Consider the following 20,281-nt stretch of genomic DNA (forward strand, 5'->3'; position numbering starts at 1 on the left):
TTCTCAAGTCTGAGAAACTAAAAGTGTAAATAAGGACCAAAATGTGTAACAGGTATTGTGAAATAGGACTGTGAAATCTTCAAATAAGGAGGGGAACAAGTGAGGGGATGGATGAAGGAAAGAAGGGAAAAGTAAAGCAAAAATGAAAAAGAAAAACTGGAAAGAAAGCTTTTGTAAATGGGAAGGAGAGGAGGGTTGAAGGGCAGGCTGGGGAATAGGGGGAAAATCAAGTTATATCACGTACAGGTACAAATTCTCTATGATGAATGTAATCATTTTATATACCTAAAATGCACCAATTAAAAAAAAAGAAAAAGGGAAAATCACAATGGATACTGCTGAAATCCAATAGATCAGTAGTAGCTACTACGAAAAACTGTTCTCCACAAAATGGAGAACCTTGAAGAAATACACAAATTTCTAGACATATAAGAATTATCAAAACTGAACAAAGAAAACATAAAAACTCCGAACAATCCAGTAACATGCAATTACATAAAGAACTCTACCAACCAAGAGAAACCCAGGACCTGATGGAGTCACTGCCTAAGTCAATAAGATCTTCAGGGAGGCTATCATGCCAATATTTCTCAAACTCATTAATTTCCTAGAAGCCAGCATTACTCTGATTCCAAAAACAGACAAGGATTCAACTAAAAAAGAAAACCAGAGCCTAATCGTTTAATGAACATACGTGCTAAAATCCTCAACAAGATACCACAAACAGGCAACAAATCATCAAAAAGACCCTACATCATGACTAAGTAGGCTTCATCACAGAGATCCTAAGATGTTTCAACATATACAAATCAAAATAAGTATATCACATAAAAAGAATCAGAAACAAAAATTATATAATCATATCAAAGCAGAAAAAGCCTTTGACAAAATCCAACCACCATCCATGATAAAAACCCTGAAGAAAATAGTTACGGAAGGACCTTATCTTAATCTGATATAATCCATTTTTGACAAACCAATGACCAACAACATATTGAATGGAGAAAATCTGAAAGCTTTCCCTCTAAAATCAGCAACAAGACAAGGATGTCCACTATCACACTTGAAACATAAGCCAGAGCACTCAGACAAAAGAAAGAAATAGCTGGGAATGGCTACACAAACCTGTAGTCTCAGCACTCAGGAGGCTGAGGTAGGAGGATTGCCAAGAGTTCTATCAGCCTGGGCTACATAGTGAATTCAAGGCCATAGTGAGATCCTGTCAAAAAAAAAGAGGAGGAAGAGGAAGAAGAGGAGAAGAAAACATAAAAACTCTGAACAATCTAGTAATATGCAATTGAATAAAAAACTCTACCAACTAGGAGAAACCCAGGACCTGAAGAGAAGAAAAGGAAGAAAAAGAGGAGGAGGAAGTAGAAGAGGAAGAAAAGGAAGGATGAAGAACAAAAGAAAAGGGACACATATAGGAAAAGAAAAAGTCAAATTATTTTTTATAGATGATATGAACATCTACATAGAAGACCCAAAAAATTCCACCAAAAGACTCCTAGAATTAATAACCAAATTCAACACTGTTGCTGGATACAAAAATCAACACACAAAAATTAATAGCATTCCTGTACAACAAGAATCAACCCACCAATAAGACAATTTTTAAAAATACCATTCACAATAGCATGAAGGAAAAAATTAAATACTTAGGAATTAACCAAAGCAAAGAAGTAAAAGACCGCTACAGCATAAACTACAGTGTTCTGAAAAAAGGAGATCAAAGAGGACATCAGAAAATGAAAAGACATTCCCTGTTCCTGCACAGACAGAACCAACATTTTCACAATGGCCGTACTTCCAAAACTAATATAGAGATTTAATGCATTCCCAAGCAAAACACCAACAGCATTCCTTATACAACCAGAGACAACAACCCTAAAGTTCTATGGAAGCAGAAAACATCCAGAATACCAAAAGCAATTCTAGATAAGAGGAGAGCAGGAGGCATCACAATTCTGGATGTCAAGTCACATTACAAAGCTACAGTTATTTAAAAAAAAAAAAAAAAGCATGGTAGTAGCACAAAGATAGACATCTGGATCAATGGAGCACAGCAGAATAATCAGCAACAACCCCAAGGAACATTTGATCTTTGTCAAAGGGACCAAACCATATACAAGAGGAAAGACAGCCTCTTTAGCAAATGGTGCCAGTAAAACTGGCTATCCATATGCAGAAGATTAAAGTTAGACACATATCTCCCATCATATATTAAACTAAAATCAAAATGGTTCAAATATCTAAATATTAAAACAAATATTTAATCTCTTGGAAGACAAATTAGGTAAAATTCTTAAACTCATAATGGCTATCAATAAGAAATCAAATAATAACAAATGCTGGTGAGGTTATGGGAATAAAAGGAAGCCCTCTACAGTGCTGGTAGAACTCTATATGGAGGTTCCCCAAATAACTAAAAATAGAAATTCCATTCAACCCAGCAATTCATTCTCCTCATAGATGCCTTCCCAAAAGAGTTAGAGACAGTGATATACACATATCCATGTTCCAGTAGCACAATTCATAATACCTAAGTCTTAGAATAGTCTATATGCCCATCAGCAGATGAATAAAGAAAATGTGGTATTTATATACAATGAAGTATTATCCTACTGTAAAGAAGGATAAACTGGAGTTATTTGTAAAAAAAAAATGGATACAACTTGAATCCATAATGTTAAGTAAAATAAATTAGATGCACAAGCTTAAATAGCCTGTGATTTCTCTTATATGAGAAACCCAAAGTATAAGTAAATTAAAGAGCAATATAAAACATACATGATAGGAAACAAGGAGGTAGATCTTTTGCAAATGGAAAAGGGAACTGAGACGGAGGGAGGAGGGAGGGTAGAATTGGGGAAGTGGGCATAAAAAGAATTTAGATATGTCATGTACATGTACCAATTACGCACAATGAATGTATTCATTAAGTACTGCAAATATATGCTATAAAAAATTAAATCAATACACTGATCCAGCAAGATTGCAGGATACAAGATTAAATAAAAGTTGCATTTATAAATTTGCAATGAACAGTCTGAAATGAAATTATAAAAATAATTAAAGTCATAATATTTTAAAACAGCATGTATGAATAAAAGTGTTAAGGAGGTATAACACCTGCACACTGAAATCTACAAGACAATGCTGACATTTAAAGACCCAAATAAATAAAAAGCATGAAATGGAAGGTTTAATATTGTTAAGATGGCAGCAGGACCCAAACTGAGCCACAGACCCAAAAGAAATATTATTAAATTTCCAACTACCTTTCCTTGAAGCAATAGATAAGCTTATCCTAAAATTATTCTGGAATTACAAGCAGTCCTCAAAAGCCAAAACAATTCTGACAAAGAACAGACTTGAAAGATTCACACCCCTCCCCTGCACACATACATATTTTAAAACTTAGTATAAAGCTATGATTATCTAAACAATATGGCAGTCGCATAAGGACTAAAATAGATCAACAAAATAAGAGTCCAAAATTAAATACATACGTATTTGTCAACTGATTTTAGACAAGAGTATCAAGATAATTCAGTAGGAAGATAGATCTCCTCACAAGGTCCATGAGGAGCTAAAGCACACCATCAACACTAGCTGATGGTGATTATGATATAAATACTAATAATCCCCCTTATTTGCCATTACTAGTTTCAAGTGCTAGATTTTCTTAGTGTCTCATCTTATGCCACTAAGAGTAAGTAGCAGAATTTCCCAGCTTCTAAATAATTTTATTCTGTCAGGTATATTTCTTGAGCACTCTGGGAATGGGCCAGAGGGGCTTATTAACCAAACATGTTTTGTCTGCAGTCTTTCCTTATTAACAGTGTCCAACAGATGATCAATAAGCCAGACTGTTTAGAAATGCCAATCTGGATATTCCCAAGAAAGAGCAACTGGATTATTAGTGTAGCTAACGAATCCTGCAAGGGGACAATCACCACCACGTACTGGGTTGCTGCACAGGAGACTGGCTGTTGCTCCTCATCTAATAAAAATAGATTGGGGAAGTGTTTCCAAACTTGTTTGCAGCTGTGCCTCCTGTACTATATATATATATGTTCTTTGTAGTCTGTGGGGACCTAATTACAGTGTCTGGATTGCTTCTCTATCCACACACCTGCTGCATCAGATACCATTCAGTGGGAGATGTCTGGACACAGCAGACCAGATATACCTCACTTTAAACATTGTGAGCCTAAAGGATTCTGCAGGACTCAAACTCTGCAATTCGAATTCTTGTTCCATGTTTACAGTATCAGATTGGAAATGTTCCTTCTAAGATTACATATACTAATTTATTGATCGTATAAAACAATATCCTCCCTTTATTGTCTTCTTGTCTCATCCTAGGTGTTATATTTATATCCTCTGACTTAATCTGCATATTTGTCTTCATGTTTCAGGTAAGCAAGTGAGGTTTGGAGAATGACATCATTCAAGTATTTCACCTGACAGATGCCTGAGTTAGGTTTGAGCCACGTTGGTCTGGTGACAAGCTCACTTTTTCATGCCACTGGCTATTTCTACCTTCATTCATTTACTTGCCAACCAGATATTGGAGAAGTACCTACAATAGGGCCCAGGATAGGCAGTGCAAAGACATAATTTGACATAGAGAAATCTATAATTGCACAACTACTGTGACTTCAGCGTGCCTACAAAACAGATAACTGGTGTCGCAGTACTTAAGAAGGTATCAGCATCCACAGGCCCCAGCCCAGCGCGCCAGCTGCCCTTACCATCTCCAGTCTTGCTGGGGTTGGAGGGTTCAGGAGTACTCAGAGGCCTCAGGGGAATAATGATGTCATCTGCATTAACTCCTTCATCCCTGTGCTTCTCAGAGACGTGGGACAGTAGTTCCGATTGGCTTGGCGAGAAAAGATTACAACATTTACACATGAAAATGGCCGTGTTTTCTGTAAGGAAAGAAAAAAAAATATTTTGTTCCACTTCTACATCAACAGTGATTACTTCCAGCTACCAAAGAAAACACTAAGGGCTACTCGCACAACTTCCAGCCTCTGACAGACTGTGTCCCTCTTGTGGATGTCTTGGATGGCCTTGGGTGCCAGATAAGTCTTTCTTCAGTGTTGTGAAGTCTCTGTCCTTCTGGACAGTGAGTATCTAGCGGGGGCCTCCCTCTAACCCAATCTACTCTCAAGCTCAGACCCCAGCAGAGCACAGCCAAGTTCAATGCTAACCTGGCATTTGATTAAATCCTGCACTCACACAGTGAGCCACTCAGATAGCACTCATACACCCAGCTAGACTCCTTGGCAAATCAGGTACATGGAAACACTGACCAAAGTAGCATTTCTCAAGAGCTAATGCACCTTTTGATGACTGACACAGTAACTACAAACAAAACAAGAATAGGGACCTGTTGCTTTTTAAAGCCACCTAATTCTTATTTAAGCATTATCACTGTTCACAAAATGTACTAATAGTCCATTATGTTCCTTCCATTATACTAAGCAGGAAGACATAATGAGTAAAAACATTCATTTTTGAGTCTGATGAAATAATTATAGGCACATAGGATCCAAAACAAGCCAGGTTTTTTCGTTGTTATTTTTACATTTACACTGAAAAGATGAATTGGTATGAGGAAAAGGATGATGGCTTTGAAGTCAGCCAGACAGAGGTTAAATTCTCAACTATTGTCCCTAAATGCCACAAAGCTGGGAGACCATGGGGAGGCTGGCGTGATCTCTATGTCAGTGGAGTTAAACAAGAAGAGCAGGTTATGAGCCTCTTCAGCAGCAGGAACTGCAGCTGGTCCAGCCCATCTTGGTGCACCTTGGTTGTGCCCACAGCCATTCAGAACCAGCAGAAACCTATACCACGCTGCCTGGCTACCACTAACCCTCTTCAGTGGTCCCAGGGTACTCTCAACATGCGTGGCAATCCCACAGGATTTCTACATTTGCTCTTCATCCACAATAGATAGACACCTCTACCTGAGGAGATGTGTCTATGCCAGTACACCTCTCATCCCTCCTCCTCCCCACCTGCAGCAACTGCCGGGGCTTCCTGCTTCCCAGGAGGCAGTGTCTCCAACCATACCTACTGCTCACCTGTTTCCTGCCTCTGCTGATGCAAGGATCCACACACAGAGTGGCATCAAAGAGGTAAGGGTAGGCCAGTGTCTACCCAGAGCAGGGTCTTTTCATCACTGACAGTGTCCACAATGCCTGGCTCAGGGAGATAAAAACCTAGGCAACACTGAAGTGGTGCGGTGGTCACCTTTAAATTCTCCACTTACACCGAAGAAGCCTGCTCTCAAGACTCCTTGCAGAAGGCCACTATGTGTTCACAACCCGACCCTCTCACCCACTCACCAATGTCATTTTGGTCACTTCTGCTTCTGGATCAATGTCTCCCTCTCTACTGGATCTCCCCCACTGGCCAGCAAACATACTCTCCATCTTTCCACCTTACAATGAACACCTCTCTTGATCCGCACTCCCTCCCTCTCCCAACCCTACTTTTATCCTTCTCCTTATAGCAAAACTTCCCTACCAGAAAGAGAAGACACAAAAAAGGCGAAAGGCCACTGAGGCTTTGTTGGGATGAAGAAGGGATCCCCAAGGTACTGGAGTCCCCAGAGTGATGCCCTTTCTGGAGTCACAGAAAGGGCCTGATCTTGAGCAGGCAGAGTGGTAATGACCTCAGGGAATTCTTTCTTACCAACCAATACATAAAATGGAAATTTAACAAAGCAGAACATTGCTGTGTCAATGAAACTCTAGCAATCAATATTTTTGCCAATAATGTTTTACCCCAAAGGAACCCAAAATGATTCCCAAACATGAAGAGTTTTCAGCAATACTCTTTTCTTTATAGGAGACCACACTGTTTACAACACCCTTCCTACATCAAGGCTATGATTTACCTGCAAAGGGTCTGTAATTCCCCCTGCCCACAGGGGAGTAAACTGGGGGCTGGGAGAAGAGAAGCAACTTGCTCCAGTCACAGTGCGCAGGAAGCAGAGCCCAAACACTGTTGCCTGTCCTTGACACAGATACGTCTGACTGTACACCACAAGCTGACTGAGTTTCTCCAAGTTAAAGCTAAACTACTTAGGCCTATACCCCGCAATGTCAAAATGAAACTCGTGGCAGTGAAGAGCCAATTCCTACTCACTTACCAACCTCATGCCTGGTCACTGGTGCTCCTGTTGAGCAGGAGCCACAAACCCCATCCTAGTCCTGGGGACCCGGGGATGAATCAAAGGCCAGCCCCACCAAGAGAAGGCAAACATTTCACCCAGAAGACAGACACACCAAGGAACATCACAGAATAACTGTGTCTTGTGGTCTATAATTTCCCAACTGGCCTCCAAGTATCCTTGGTTCCTCAAGGGCACACCACACATCACCTGGAGGGATAAATAAACACAACTACTTTTGCCAGAGACGACTGGGAAGGAACTAGCAATCAGCTACACTAGTGCTTAAGGCCTTGGCGCCCCAAGGTAGCACCTTGGCCACCTGCTGTCACTTAGGGTAAGCACTTAGTTCCAGTGCTCTCTGTATACAGAACTCTGTTAGGCAGAGGGCAGGGTCTGGAGTTCGGGGTGGAGGCAGAGATGGGCACTGAGACCCAAGATGACTCACACAACTGCAGGTTCAGCTGTGCATTGTGGCCCTGAGATGGGGCGTAGTGGAGAAGGCCTGGAGCAAAAGAGGCCACCAGGGGCAGAAGAGACTTCGCAGCCAGGGGATGGCTGGAGTTCAGAGCTGCAGGAAATCGGGCAATGTGCAGACACAAGGGAAAAAACAGACAAGCGACACGGCAGTGGGGAGGCAGGCACAGGATAAATGAGTGCACCTGCTACCTGCACAGGGCCTGTGCGAACACGTGCAGAACTCCTAGGACTGGGCACAATCACTGCGGTAGGGACTGGCAGCTCCCAGAGAGTCAGATGGTCATGAGCAAAGACAAGAAGCAGCTGTGGTTGGAAGGTCCAGCAGGGATGGCCTCGTGCTCAGTGTCCACCCTGAGGCCCCCCGCAAATGAGCTCCACAAGCTCTCTGCATGCCTCCCACCCCCACCCCACAGAGCCCTATTACACCTGCCCTTGAGAATACGTGACCTCAGTGCACCTGAAAAACAGTAAGTGGCCTGCGGCAAAGAGAGGGGTGGGAGTGTCCTAGTACCCTGGGGGTGAAACTGTGATGGAGGAGGCCTATCTAAGGCTGAGAACAGAGAGGAAGGCCTGAGACACAGGTCTACAGGAGAGGAGTCGGGCCCAGCAGTAGGAAGGCTACCCCTGACCAGACATGAGCAGCTCAGATACAGGAGATGTGTGGGCCGGTGGCTATGCTTTGCTGCTGACAGTCTAATCTTGTCTTTAAAAATGGGATGTCCCAGAAGTCTACAGCATAGCACATGGTACACCCTCTTGAATACAAAGCCCCAGACAGGGAGGGTGACCGTGTGCTTCCTGGGATATTTGAAAGCAGCAGGTAAAGAGCTAAATGCCAAGGCACACAAAGAGGGCACCAGATTACGCCACATCCCCCACCTCCAAAGAGGAAGAACTGTTAGTCTGACAAAATAACAACACCGAAGCCACTTTCACTTTTATAGTGACTAATATGAAAAATGTATCTGTACCCTGAAATACAATCATAATTATGTTGTCAGCTAATTCTGATGAAGATGCTATAATTTGGATACATTTTTAGGTCCAATTACTGTGCTCTCATCCTTAACAAAAGAATTCAAAGGGAAAATGATGTATTCGGCTCAAGGAAAATCCGCAGAAGTTTGCGGTTTGAGCACAAAATTCCTATGAATTATCTGCCAGTTTTTAAGCAGCTAATCTACACTATTCAAAAGGAAAACCTCAAGACAACTATGTAAACAAATCAGCACTTCTGATCTGCAAAACAATCAGGCCCTAGCTGGACCTCCAGCCTCCCTGCCTGCCCTGGGGACTCAAAAAGAAACAAGCCCTCTGCTCCCAGCCTTCCTTGAAGACAGCTACAAACTGGGATGGAGACCAGGAGGGTGACTGGGCCCTTTGACTCAAGGAGGCCCGTGGGAGTGGCAGGATATGACCATAGGTACCTGGTGTCTGCCCATGGCAGCAGAAGTGGTCAGCTAGAGCTGGCCCGCTCCTGATACTCAAGGCCCTCCACAAAAGGGGCAAGGAAAGTCAGTCCAGCTAGGGGGCTGAAGTCACAGGCTCTGGCTAACATGAAGACTGTTCTGGCACCAGCTGCCATCCAGAGCATCCTCGCTCTCCTAGTGTTGCTCCTGGCAAGTCCCTCCACTGTAAGTCTCCAGGCAGGGAAACGGAATGGAACAGCACAGGCCTCTGGCGTCAAGTCTCCTGGCCCTTATGCCAGCTTTGATTGCCATTGTTATTATTTACTACAGACTCACATATGAGTACACACTCACTGTCAAATAGTCAAATTCCAAATTATAGCCTATACAGGCAGCACTGTATCATTCCCTAAAACTGGGAGCATCACCGAAGCATTTACTGTGCACCTTTCGGAACTTTACCTGTGTCTGAGAGAAAGAAACGGACACACAGACATACAGGGAGCTACAGAGAAGTACAGAGGTGATGATATCATTGAAACCTCATGCAAACCGCTCCCTATCTCTCTGGGGTCCCCCAGTGCCCTGTATTCCCATGCTCCCTCTGCCCTCCAGCCCCGAGCTGGGCTCAGCATAGGAGGACACAGGAGATATCTGGTGCCACTAATACAGAAGGTCTCAGGGATCTAAGTAAAAACACAAAACACTCTTTCTTACAGAGACATCATTAGAAATGGTGTCAATGCCTGAGCAATCTCCTGGAAACTGCCCAGGACAAGGAGGTCAGGATTCCAGGATTTCTGGCCTCTAACTGTATCTACAGGCGAAGGCCTGTGACTATGTGTATTTCTGACATACTATACGCAGGTCTGGAAGCAGGGTGACCTATGAAAAGACCTCCACAGACCCTCCAGTCTAAGTGTGAAGTCTCAGCAGGACACAGTCAGCCAGGACTCATGGGGAGACAGACACGCATGAGGGTCTGGAATAGAAACACCCCATAGGACCCAGGCTCGGCACCCACTCTCCTTCAAGGCACTTTGAGGACAAAGCACACGTAGGTCATGGCCTACGTAATGTGGCCACACACTCGCATCCAAACCAGGACGGGAAGAAGATGGCTGTCAGCACCTTCTCAATCCCATGAACTCCCAGCTGCACCCTGGAACATTTTTAACCAAATGAAAACTGACTGAATGAAACTAAAAAGTAAGGGCAGGCTGGAGGCAAAAAGAGACATGGCAGAAGGGCAGCCCGAGACACAGAGTGCCTGGGTCCGGGCCTTGCAAGCAACTAAGGAAAATGCAGGAGCCATCAGGGGTCAGAAACCAGGCAGCCTGCACAGAGACGCAGCTCAGGCTGAGGCATCCCAGTGTTCACACACCTCACCCAAGGCTGTGGCCACATTCCACAAAAATGGTACAGATGAACTTTTTCCTATTCCTCTCACTAAGAACAGCTTAATAACCTAGACCTTTTAGATAAGGCCAAACGCGAAGACTGCAAGTAGAGGAGAGATGGGCCATCTCACCACCTGGGGACCACAGGAACAGCAAAAAGGGGACACGCTTTGGGTTTGCTCTCCACCTCCTGGGCAGAGACAGGACAAGAGTCAGCAATCTGGAAACAACAAGAAGAACAGGCTTACTTGCCGATGACATGATCCTTTCCATAGAAGACCCAAAAAGCTCCACCAGAAAACTCTTAGAACTAATAAATTCAGCAAAGTGGCAGGATATACAGTCAACAGGAAAAAATCAATAGTGTTCCTGTACACTAACAGTGAACCTACTGAGAAAGAATCAGGAAAACAATTCATTCTTGGTAACTTCAAGAAAATTAAATACCTAGGAACTGGCCTACCCAAGAAAGTGAAAGACCTCTACAATGAAAACTACAGTAGTCTGAGAAAGAGGGACTGAAGAGAACATGAGAAAAGGGGGCAATATCCCTTGTTCCTGGGCAGGCAGAACCACTGTTGTCAAAATGGCCCTATTACCAAAAATTATCCATAGATTTAATGTAATTCCAATCAAAATAACCACAGCATTCTTCATAGAACTATAAAAAGAAATCCTAAAAATTGTATGGAAACAGAAGATACTAAGAATAGCCAAAATATTCTGAGCAAAAAAAGTAAAACATGAGGTTTTACAATCTCAGATTTCAGGTTATAATACAGAGTTACAATAATAAAACAGTGTAGTACTAGCACACAAAAACAGGTTGAACAATGGGATGGAATTGAAAATGCAGAAACAGCCCCATGCACCTTTAGTCATCTAATTTTTGATAAAAGGGCCACAAATATATGCTAGGAAGATAGCCTCTTTAACAAATGTTGGGAGAAGTAGTAATCCATATGCAGAAGAATGAATCTAAGTCCATATCTTTCCCCTGTACTAAAATCAAATCAAAGTGGATCAAAGACCTAGATAGAAAAACAGAAACACTGAATTTTCTGGAAATTAAAATTAGTAAAACTCTTGAAGACATAGGCACAGACAAGGGCCTTCTAAACAAACGCCAAATTGCCCAAAGAATAATATCAAGAATCAACAAATGGGGTTATAGCAATGAAAAAGCTCTACACAGCAAATTAAACAAATAATAGAGTGAAGAGACAACCTACAGAATGGAAAAAATTTTTTGCCAGCCACTCAATGAACAGAGAATTAATATCTAGAATAAGGAATTAAAACAAAAATAAAAGACCCAGTCAATCAATGGGCAGTTGAAATGAATAGACACCTCTCAAGAAGGAAGGCAGGCAGGAAGGAAGGAAGGAAGGGAGGGAGGGAGGAAGAAAGAGAGAGAGGGATTTTGCCAAGGTCTGCCACCAGCTAGAGCAGCAGCCAGGCTTCCTCCTCTCTGCCCCTTTATTTATGCCGTTGGAATGGTAATGTTTATTTTGTGCCATCGTATGTTGGAAATGTTTCACTTTCTTTTCATTTGTCCAGGGGCTTGCAGCTAAGAGTTTGCCTTAAATTTCAGAGGTGATGTTGGACTTTGACTTTTCAACAATACTGAAACTTTTTTTATTTGTATTTCTCTAATAGCCAAAGATGCTGAACATATTTTCACATTTTTATAGGCCATTTATACTTACTGTTTTTCTTTTCTTTTTTTTCCCTCTCTCTCTTTCTCCCTCTTGGCTGTAGGGGTCCAGTGCCTATGAATCAAATCCTGTGGAACAACTTCCCTAGGCCGCTGTCATTCTGGAACATGGTACTCAGGGGCTCTCTTCTCAAAGCAAAACCTTTCACTTTTTCAATTTTGAGGCTACACAGGGTGGAGTCCTGCTGTTTCATGTGATACTCTCAGGCCAACTTTTTCATCACCCTGTTCCCTCTCAGCAATCACATTCTCCTTTGCTGTATCTTTGCAGTCCACAGCTTTACTGGGGCTCCTTTCTGGCCAAACTCAAAACATCTTGAATCACCCTGCTGAGCTCTTTGCTCTTCATTCTCAACATAAATCTGGCAAAAAAATCCCCGAACAGTAGCCATGCCACCACTTCAACATTAGACTGCCTTGAAATTTTTTCTGCCAGATTAATTAGTCCTCTGCCTTTAATCTCGGTCTCAGGCAAATTCTCTGGACGTGAGTAAACACACTTTCTGCAAAGGCACAGCACACACCATCTGGAGTCCAACACCCAATGCCATCCTTTTTCCCAGCAGAAATCTCCCGAGCCTTGTCTTTACTGGAAGCAATTGATGGGAGCCCAGAATCTCCCATCAACTGGTGGGAATCTCCCACCAATGCCTGGAAGCCAGGCATTCCAGGGCTGGTTTTTTAGCCAGTACCTCCAAACCTTTCCAAACTCTTCCCACAAGCCAGTTTCCAAGGCTCTGAACCACATGGTCCGGTACAGTCATAACAATGACCACACTTCTCTGGTACCAAATTCTGTCTTAGTTACTTTTTTTGTTGCTGAGACAAAAACACCCAACACCCACAAGCTAAGGGAAGAAAGGTTTGTGTAGCTTATTGTTTGCAGAGGTTTCAGCTCATAGTTGGCTGGCTCCAAGGCAGGGTGGCATGGCAGAGAAGAAATAGTTCATGGCTGGCAGAAGGCAACAAGCTACAAGTGACCAGTGACAATCCTCTTTCTGTCTCTTATATCTTATCCAGGCCACCCACCTGTTCTGGTTTGTGTCTGGATATCCCCCCAAAGCCTCATATGGTCAAGGGAGGTGGGCTTTTTGTAGATGTCTGAATCTAGAGATTATGACTGGTTTATTGTCTAATGCTGGGATTAGCAGTGTGAGTGCTGCACCTGTCTTGGGGCAGGGAGCTTGCATACAATATAAGGGAGGAAAAGAGGCTTGGTCCCTCCTTTTGCCCCTTTTGCTCTTGTTTTTATTGTCTTCTGCTGCCATGACTGTTGCCCCAGTGCTGCACCACCCTGCCTTGGAGCCAAGTGATTATGGACTGAAACCTCTACATACTGTGAGCTCCTTTAACTTTGGGTGTTGGGTATTTTGTCCCAGCAATGAGAGCAATGTAGAAGAAACTACAACACTACCCTCAGGGTGGATGTCACTCATACCCTTAATCCTAGTGTCCTGAATCCTAGCACTGACCATGAATCAATCCTAGCATCACACACTCTAGATCCAGCCACCTTTGGAAAACTCCACCTATGACTGCATGAGGCTTTGGGGAGAGATCTAGGCACAAATCACTCAAACTGGCACAATATTTTCAGCAAATCTACACGTGATAAAAACGGATTTGAATTCTGCACACTTGAAGCAACTTTTTGACTGTGAGGCTGTATAATAGTTACATCAGATGTAACTATCAGGATGAGAAAGTTCTGTAGATGAACGATGGTGGCTATTGTAGAACAACGTGAATGTACCTAATGCTACTGAACCGTGTACTCAAAAGTGGTATAAAAGGTTCACCTTTAGGTTATGTGTATTTTACCAAAAAAAGGTATTTTAAACATGTAATCATTAAGGCAAACTGGACAAAATAAACATGAGGCTTTTCTCTATTATCTGTGCAACTTCCTATGAATAAACATTTATCATAAAACACAAAGTTGTAAAGAAAATAACACAAAATCGTCTGGACTCTGGAAAACAGTACTGAGAAGACTTATACACACTGCTAGGTGATTTGCCTGTGATCCGTTCACTCCAGCCATGCTATACAGTAGCTAAGGCTCACAAGGGTCTCTCTGTGAGAGCTCCCAGAGGCACAGTGAGGAAGCCCCAGGCAATCTCTGAGCAGTGGTATGGAGATTGGGACCTGAAGGGCTGGCAGTGTGTCACACATCTCCCTCATCACCTCTGCTCACAAGGTGTAGCCAGAGCCCCACTGGCCCACGGTCATCTCCCCCTGGTGATGGTGCCATCAGGGACCTAGTAACCACCCCCTAAGTGGGGATGGAACGACAATTACAAAATGCTTAAACATCTGTCAATAACCACAGAAGACAAAATGCTATACAGATCATTAAATCCTGCATTTAAAAGCTATACTTTAAAAACCTCTCACCTCCTCTCCTTTATTAGTATAAATCATCCTCTCTGCTTTGTAACTATCTTTTCATTGGATTTATTGACTTTAAAGAGAGTTCAGCAGCCAAAGCTAAGATTGAGAGGAGGGTGACAAATACATCCTGAGCTATATTTTTATTTTGCTGTTTTTCACTTGTTCTTAAGTTATTAAATTCTTAAGAACTAGCACGTTCCCCATAGGAGAGGAAATAGTTTAACAACACAGAGCCAGATTGCTGCCACAATCCAATGTAGCGAATAAAGTCCCATATTGTGCAGCTTTGTACTGTTTTAAAAACCTTTTTCCTTTAACTTCAGGGGAGGATCAGCTTAGGACAAATACCTCCCTTCTCTTTAGCTTACTCTACATAACCTTCAAACAGCTGTCAACAAGCCACGTTGTCATCATCTTTATCATCATCACCACATCATCACCACATCGCCCCACTTCTGAAGACTTGCTGGAACCAAACAAGTGGGACTGAAACAGGAAGAGGTGGAAGAGTGGAAGACAGAAGCTTACGTTAACCAAGCCCTCAGGTGGGCCAGCACCGCGAAGGCTCGCGCTGGGGATATTTAATCTTCAGGCCAATCTAGGAAATATGTTTTATTGTTGTATTTACCCAACTAACTTAATTATTTTAATAAGTACTGATATTTTACATAGCACTCAAAAAGACAAGAATGCTGCTAAATAACCAGGACAGCTGGTCTCTTATCTGAACAGCTGTAAGAGATCTCCTGGTTTTAGAGGTTTTATGACTTGAGTGAATTAATGAACTGCAGTAACATTTCGTCTTTCTGACTGAGCAGGTCCAGCAACACATAAGTGAACTTGGGCAGCCTGGCTCCCACGCCCCGCCCTGTCAGGCCCCATGTTCCCCCTGCACCCTGCACACTCAGGCTATGAGCCCTCCAGGACAAACGCTGCCTTCGAAATGAGCACCAAAGGTCTCCTGAGTACCAAGCGCCATCTCTCTCCCAACACGTGTGCCTTGTCGGGATGCTGCCAGCCCGCAAGACACCTCGGTGAGCACTACAAGAAGGCACCTCTTCCTCAGGACACTAGCACCCCCTATCAGGAAGAAGCCACAGTAACTCAGACTGTTGGAATAATGCACTCTCCTACAAACTGTGGAAGACCTTCACAATACTGTACTTACTCTATTATGTGAAATGAGCCCATTTACATGCCATGCCCTTGAGTAGTGTACAACCTACACAGCGGGATCCAGGGGCCCTGGCACTAAGTCAGACCTGAAGAGGCTACTATCTTGTATTATTGATGAGAAAGCTGTACCTTCCTGTACTGGCCTGTGCAGTTTCAAAGCCATTTGATGAGCTCATAAGGAGCTTAAAAATCACGAGAAGTAGAAAACAGGCTACGTGGGTCCACACAAGAACATCCTGAGTTGTGCGCCAGGTGTATGCAGAACATAGGAGACCTTTTGGTCAAGGGACTGGCCTGGCAGGGAGGGTGCTCTAGGGGTGGAGAGACAGCTCAGGAGGGTGAGCAGAGGCAGAAGCCAGGCAGGCAGGACTGAAGAGATCACGGCCCTGGAGGAGCCCTTCAAAACGTTGCCTTCGAAACGAGCACAGTCATTTCGTAGAGACGGTGTAGAGACGGAAGGGCAGGCTCCAGGCAGGACAGGCCCACTGGCATCTCCAGGGCAGGAAGGCAGCAGTGAAGGGAAGCCAGGGATGCTCCTCAAGGAGCCCTACTAGAGAGTGCGGCTTAGCCAGTGAGGTGGGGTGAGGTCTCCCCAGCAGAAGGCCCAGCCCATCCAGAGGCCGGGACACAGAAAGCTGCCAGCCAAATGGGGCTGCCTCCAAGGGACTCACCAGGCACCCAAAAGCTGAACTTGTCTTCCAAATCTCCTGCACGCAAATGAGATTTTCCAGAGGGGTGGGGGATCTCACACACACACGCACAGAGCAATCAAAATCTACAGTGAATGCTTAAATTTTAAAAATGTATTACAGCAATACACATTGCCATTCATCCTCTTCAAAGCAAGTCCCCTTGCTTCAAACCCACTTATTCAAACAATGTAATAAGTTTTTGGCAATGTAATAAGTTTTTAAATTTAAGCATTCACTGCATTTTCCATCATCCTATAGGTGATGCTAGGGTATACACAGACAAAGCAAGTCCACAGGTCAGTGTGGCCTGAGGGCTGCCTTCCGGGTGGAGGACACCGGGAAGGATGCCCACCTGCAGGGGGCGCCATGGAACTGATATGAGAAGCAGGAGGCAGAGGCAGACAGTGCGAGGAGAGAGGACTGGAACTCTGCGCTGTGCACACAGCTCCCTGACACAAGTCAGAGCCAGGGACTGGCCCTGGGTCGGGGGATAAACCATTTGCTAGTTTAGGGCCTTTCTCTGAGTTTGTCACACCTGTCACAACGGGGTTTACATGTGCAATCCAAGAAAAATTAAACTTTAAGAACCATTAAGTTGACATTAGAAATAAAGGGATTCTGAGTGATAAAATAATCAAGCGTTTGTCTTGTGAAAGGAAGACTTACTGATCGTCCAAGAGCTTTGGTCTCAGACAAGTTACCAAGCTTTGGCCCCCACAGACTGAGAAAAAAAATAAGGCCACAGCCATGGACACAGGACAAAACAGTCCTCACAGCCACTGAGTTCTTGATACTGCTTTTGAGGCTGATTAGACACTTCACGGGGGGGGGGGGGGGGGGAGTACGGATATGGCCTGTGCCTCTCCCTATTTTTCTTTCATATTATATGTTACACTGATGAAATGACCAGAAATAGAGACAGAAAGAGAAGGGGGATGAAGTGGGGGTGGGGAGAAAAGGGAAAGCCAAGGGGAAATTGGTTTAACCAGTAGCAAAATCAATTTAGACTCAGAGCTGATGGCAAAAAAGAGCCTTGACACAAAAGTTCTATGCACTAGAAGCCGAACCCTGGTGGGTGTGCTGGGTCTGGGCAGCCAACCCTCAAACTGGCAGGTCCCCAGGCTGACATGGGTGGACCTGAGGTCCTGCTCAGGGTCAGGGAGACCAGCCAGGAAAGGGCCTCAAAGGCCCCAGAGCTGGATGTCCTAGGCAAGTTTACACAAGTCTGCCACAGGAAAGGGAGGCGTAAGATTTATGTCCCGCAGTGGCACCTCCAACCTCCTAGTGCAGCCAAGCTGCAGAGTAATATTCTCACTGCCCCCTCAGTGAATAATGTTCACATAGACCTTAACATTTGTGACCACATTTGATTCTCCCTACTGCCCGGTAGAGTAGCCAAAGAAATGGTGCAACTGTTACCACTGTCACCTTCACCACCACCACCGTGAACATCATCACCACCCCCACCACCATCACCATCATCACCATCACAATCCTCATTTATAGAAAAGAAACCTGGCGCTCCGAGAAGTTAGTAAACTGCCAAGGAGCCTCAGGCAGATAAATAACAAAACCAACATGTAACCCAGACCTTCCATGCTAACTGCCAGGCACATTTGCCCACGTGCCCAACCCTGTGCTGGAAGATCATTTGCTACTTCCAGAAACATTTACAGTGGTCACTGTGTGGAGAGCCAGTCTTGGAACCCCCAACCCAAGTCAGCATCGTGGTAGAAGGTAGTTATTTCGTATACTGAGAAGGATAGCTATACAGTACAAGAAAGGAATTTGCTGTGGCAATTTGACTCAAGGAATAATAAACTGGAAAACAGCAGAGTGCCAAATGTGGGTGACACAACTCACCAGGCCACACACTTACAAAGCATGCCAAATGTACAGTTTGATAACAGATCCAAAACCAGGTGACAGTGGACCAGGAAGCTCGAGGTAGATAGCTTTTTGGCAAACCAGGCATAGCCACGGGCAGGCCCCATACACGTGCTTATACTGCCCTCTGGTGGTTGATCAGGGCATTACAACGGAATAGCTCAAAAACAAGGCTATCATTTACTGATTCCCAGCTCTGCTAGATGCTGTGCTTTGCCCATCACCCTGTTTAACCTCCACATTAACCCAGGAGGAGGGGCTGCTGCTCCCACGTTAAGATGAGTAAACTGGGCCAGGCACGGCATTACAAGGTTACGCAGCAGGTGGGCGCACTGCAGGAACACAGCCACTCACCACCTCACAATGCTGCTCTTCCAGAGCAGGTGGATCTGAGCTCGCAACCCAGGTGCATCAGGCCAACCCCAGCAGGCACACTGGGTCAGCGCTGAGCACAGACTGTGCTCATCACGGCCAGCCACTGCCTGGTCCGTTCTTAACCGCCCAACAGTTATGCTCACACCTTAAGCGGCTTTCCCACCACATTCTGTACAGCAGCAGCAACCTGGAGCAGCGCGCTTGCGCTGACCTGAGGGTGGGAAGACACAGCGACTAGCTCTGCCTGAGCAGCACAGGTGAGCGTGGGCGTGGGCTGGGGCCAGGGTCTCCGTGCGGGACTCCCAGTTCCTCCTCTGGTACATCTTACGCAGCCAGGGCAGGGCACGTTTATAAACATCCACTGAGCTATTCACCTCTGTGGCGCACACTGCTGCGTGTTTGTGCTGCATGTGGTATGATCAAAGCACTATGATGGTTTTAAAATTTTGTTAATTTGTTATAGGAAGCCCGGTGTGGTGGCGCACACCTGTAATCCCAGCACTTGGGAGGCTGAGGCAGGAGGATGTTGCAAGTTCGAGGCCAGCCTGGGCTACAGCGTGAGTTCAAGGCCAGCCTGAACTGCATATGAAGACCCTGTCTTAAAAAGCCAAAAAAAAATTTTGTTATAGGAAAAAAACACGCTAACGTTAACCCCCCTCAAAAGACTTGTTCTTGCCACTTTCTGAAGCAGCTGTGTAAGTCCACTTTTGTGTCTTTAGTTGCACTGTTATGGCTGCCTCGATGTTCTGAATTCATTTAAAGTATGTACCTTTCACAGTCAGTTTGACTTTGGGAAAGAGCCAGAAGTCACCCAGAGCCAGAGCCGGTGAGTAAGGTGGATGGGAACTCGCCATAATGTTTTCACAAGCCCCCGCTCCCCTTGGGTGGTCCTCGGCAGCAGCATTCCCTGTGTTTTTTAATCACACCTCCTGAGGACACTGAGGAAAGAGGACTTCCAGAACTGCTTCAGAAAGTGGCAAGAACAGCAGGATAAATGTGTTCAATGCAAAGGGGAGTATTTTGAGGAGGATTAATAACAACATGTCCTTTACTGTAAATTTTTTTAACTTAAACATATACACACTGCATTTTTTAATCACATATAAAAAATGTGAAAGTCAAATGTTAAAGGAAAAGACACAAAGATAAGGAATATTCTGATTCATGAATTAACTTCTTATTTAAAGCAACAACACGAAACCCAGCCTTGGTCCTTGAAGCTGTGTGACTCTGGGCGTGTCACCTCCAGTTCCTTCCGCTGTGCAGGGCTGTGGAGAGGACTACAGATATTAGATCTCCATGTGCCCAGCTCAGAGCCCAGCTCCTATGTCTGGAAGGGCATCGCCCAACACAGAAGCCTGGCTCTCCCAGCTCTCAGCCCTCTGCTTCTAAATCTCCTCAGGCCTTGTTTTGAGCTGTCCAGATTAAAAGTCACCTTGCAAGGCTTAAAAGTAGAATTTCACCTTCAAACGCTGTCCAGAAGCTAATGTGCAGAGACAGAGTGAGAGTCACCAGAGTGAAAGCAGGGCTGTGACACAGACCCACCAGTACCCCTTCCT

General features: G+C 44.4%; 1 protein-coding gene across 7 annotated transcripts in view; it reads right to left on the bottom strand.

The window, feature by feature from the left end:
- The window catches only part of Zfat (zinc finger and AT hook domain containing), a 289,108-nt gene that overhangs the window by 206,138 nt on the left and 62,689 nt on the right, over nt 1-20,281 (bottom strand). For all 7 annotated transcript variants that reach the window (XM_013521342.1, XM_013521341.1, XM_013521339.1 and 4 more), the window contains one exon: nt 4,761-4,937. In XM_013521342.1, the coding sequence (XP_013376796.1) occupies nt 4,761-4,937 (177 nt within the window). The remainder of the gene's footprint in view (nt 1-4,760; nt 4,938-20,281) is intronic.

This window comes from Chinchilla lanigera, unplaced genomic scaffold, assembly GCF_000276665.1.
Source record: "Chinchilla lanigera isolate Chin_1 unplaced genomic scaffold, ChiLan1.0 scaffold00060, whole genome shotgun sequence".
Taxonomy (NCBI): Eukaryota; Metazoa; Chordata; class Mammalia; order Rodentia; family Chinchillidae; genus Chinchilla; species Chinchilla lanigera.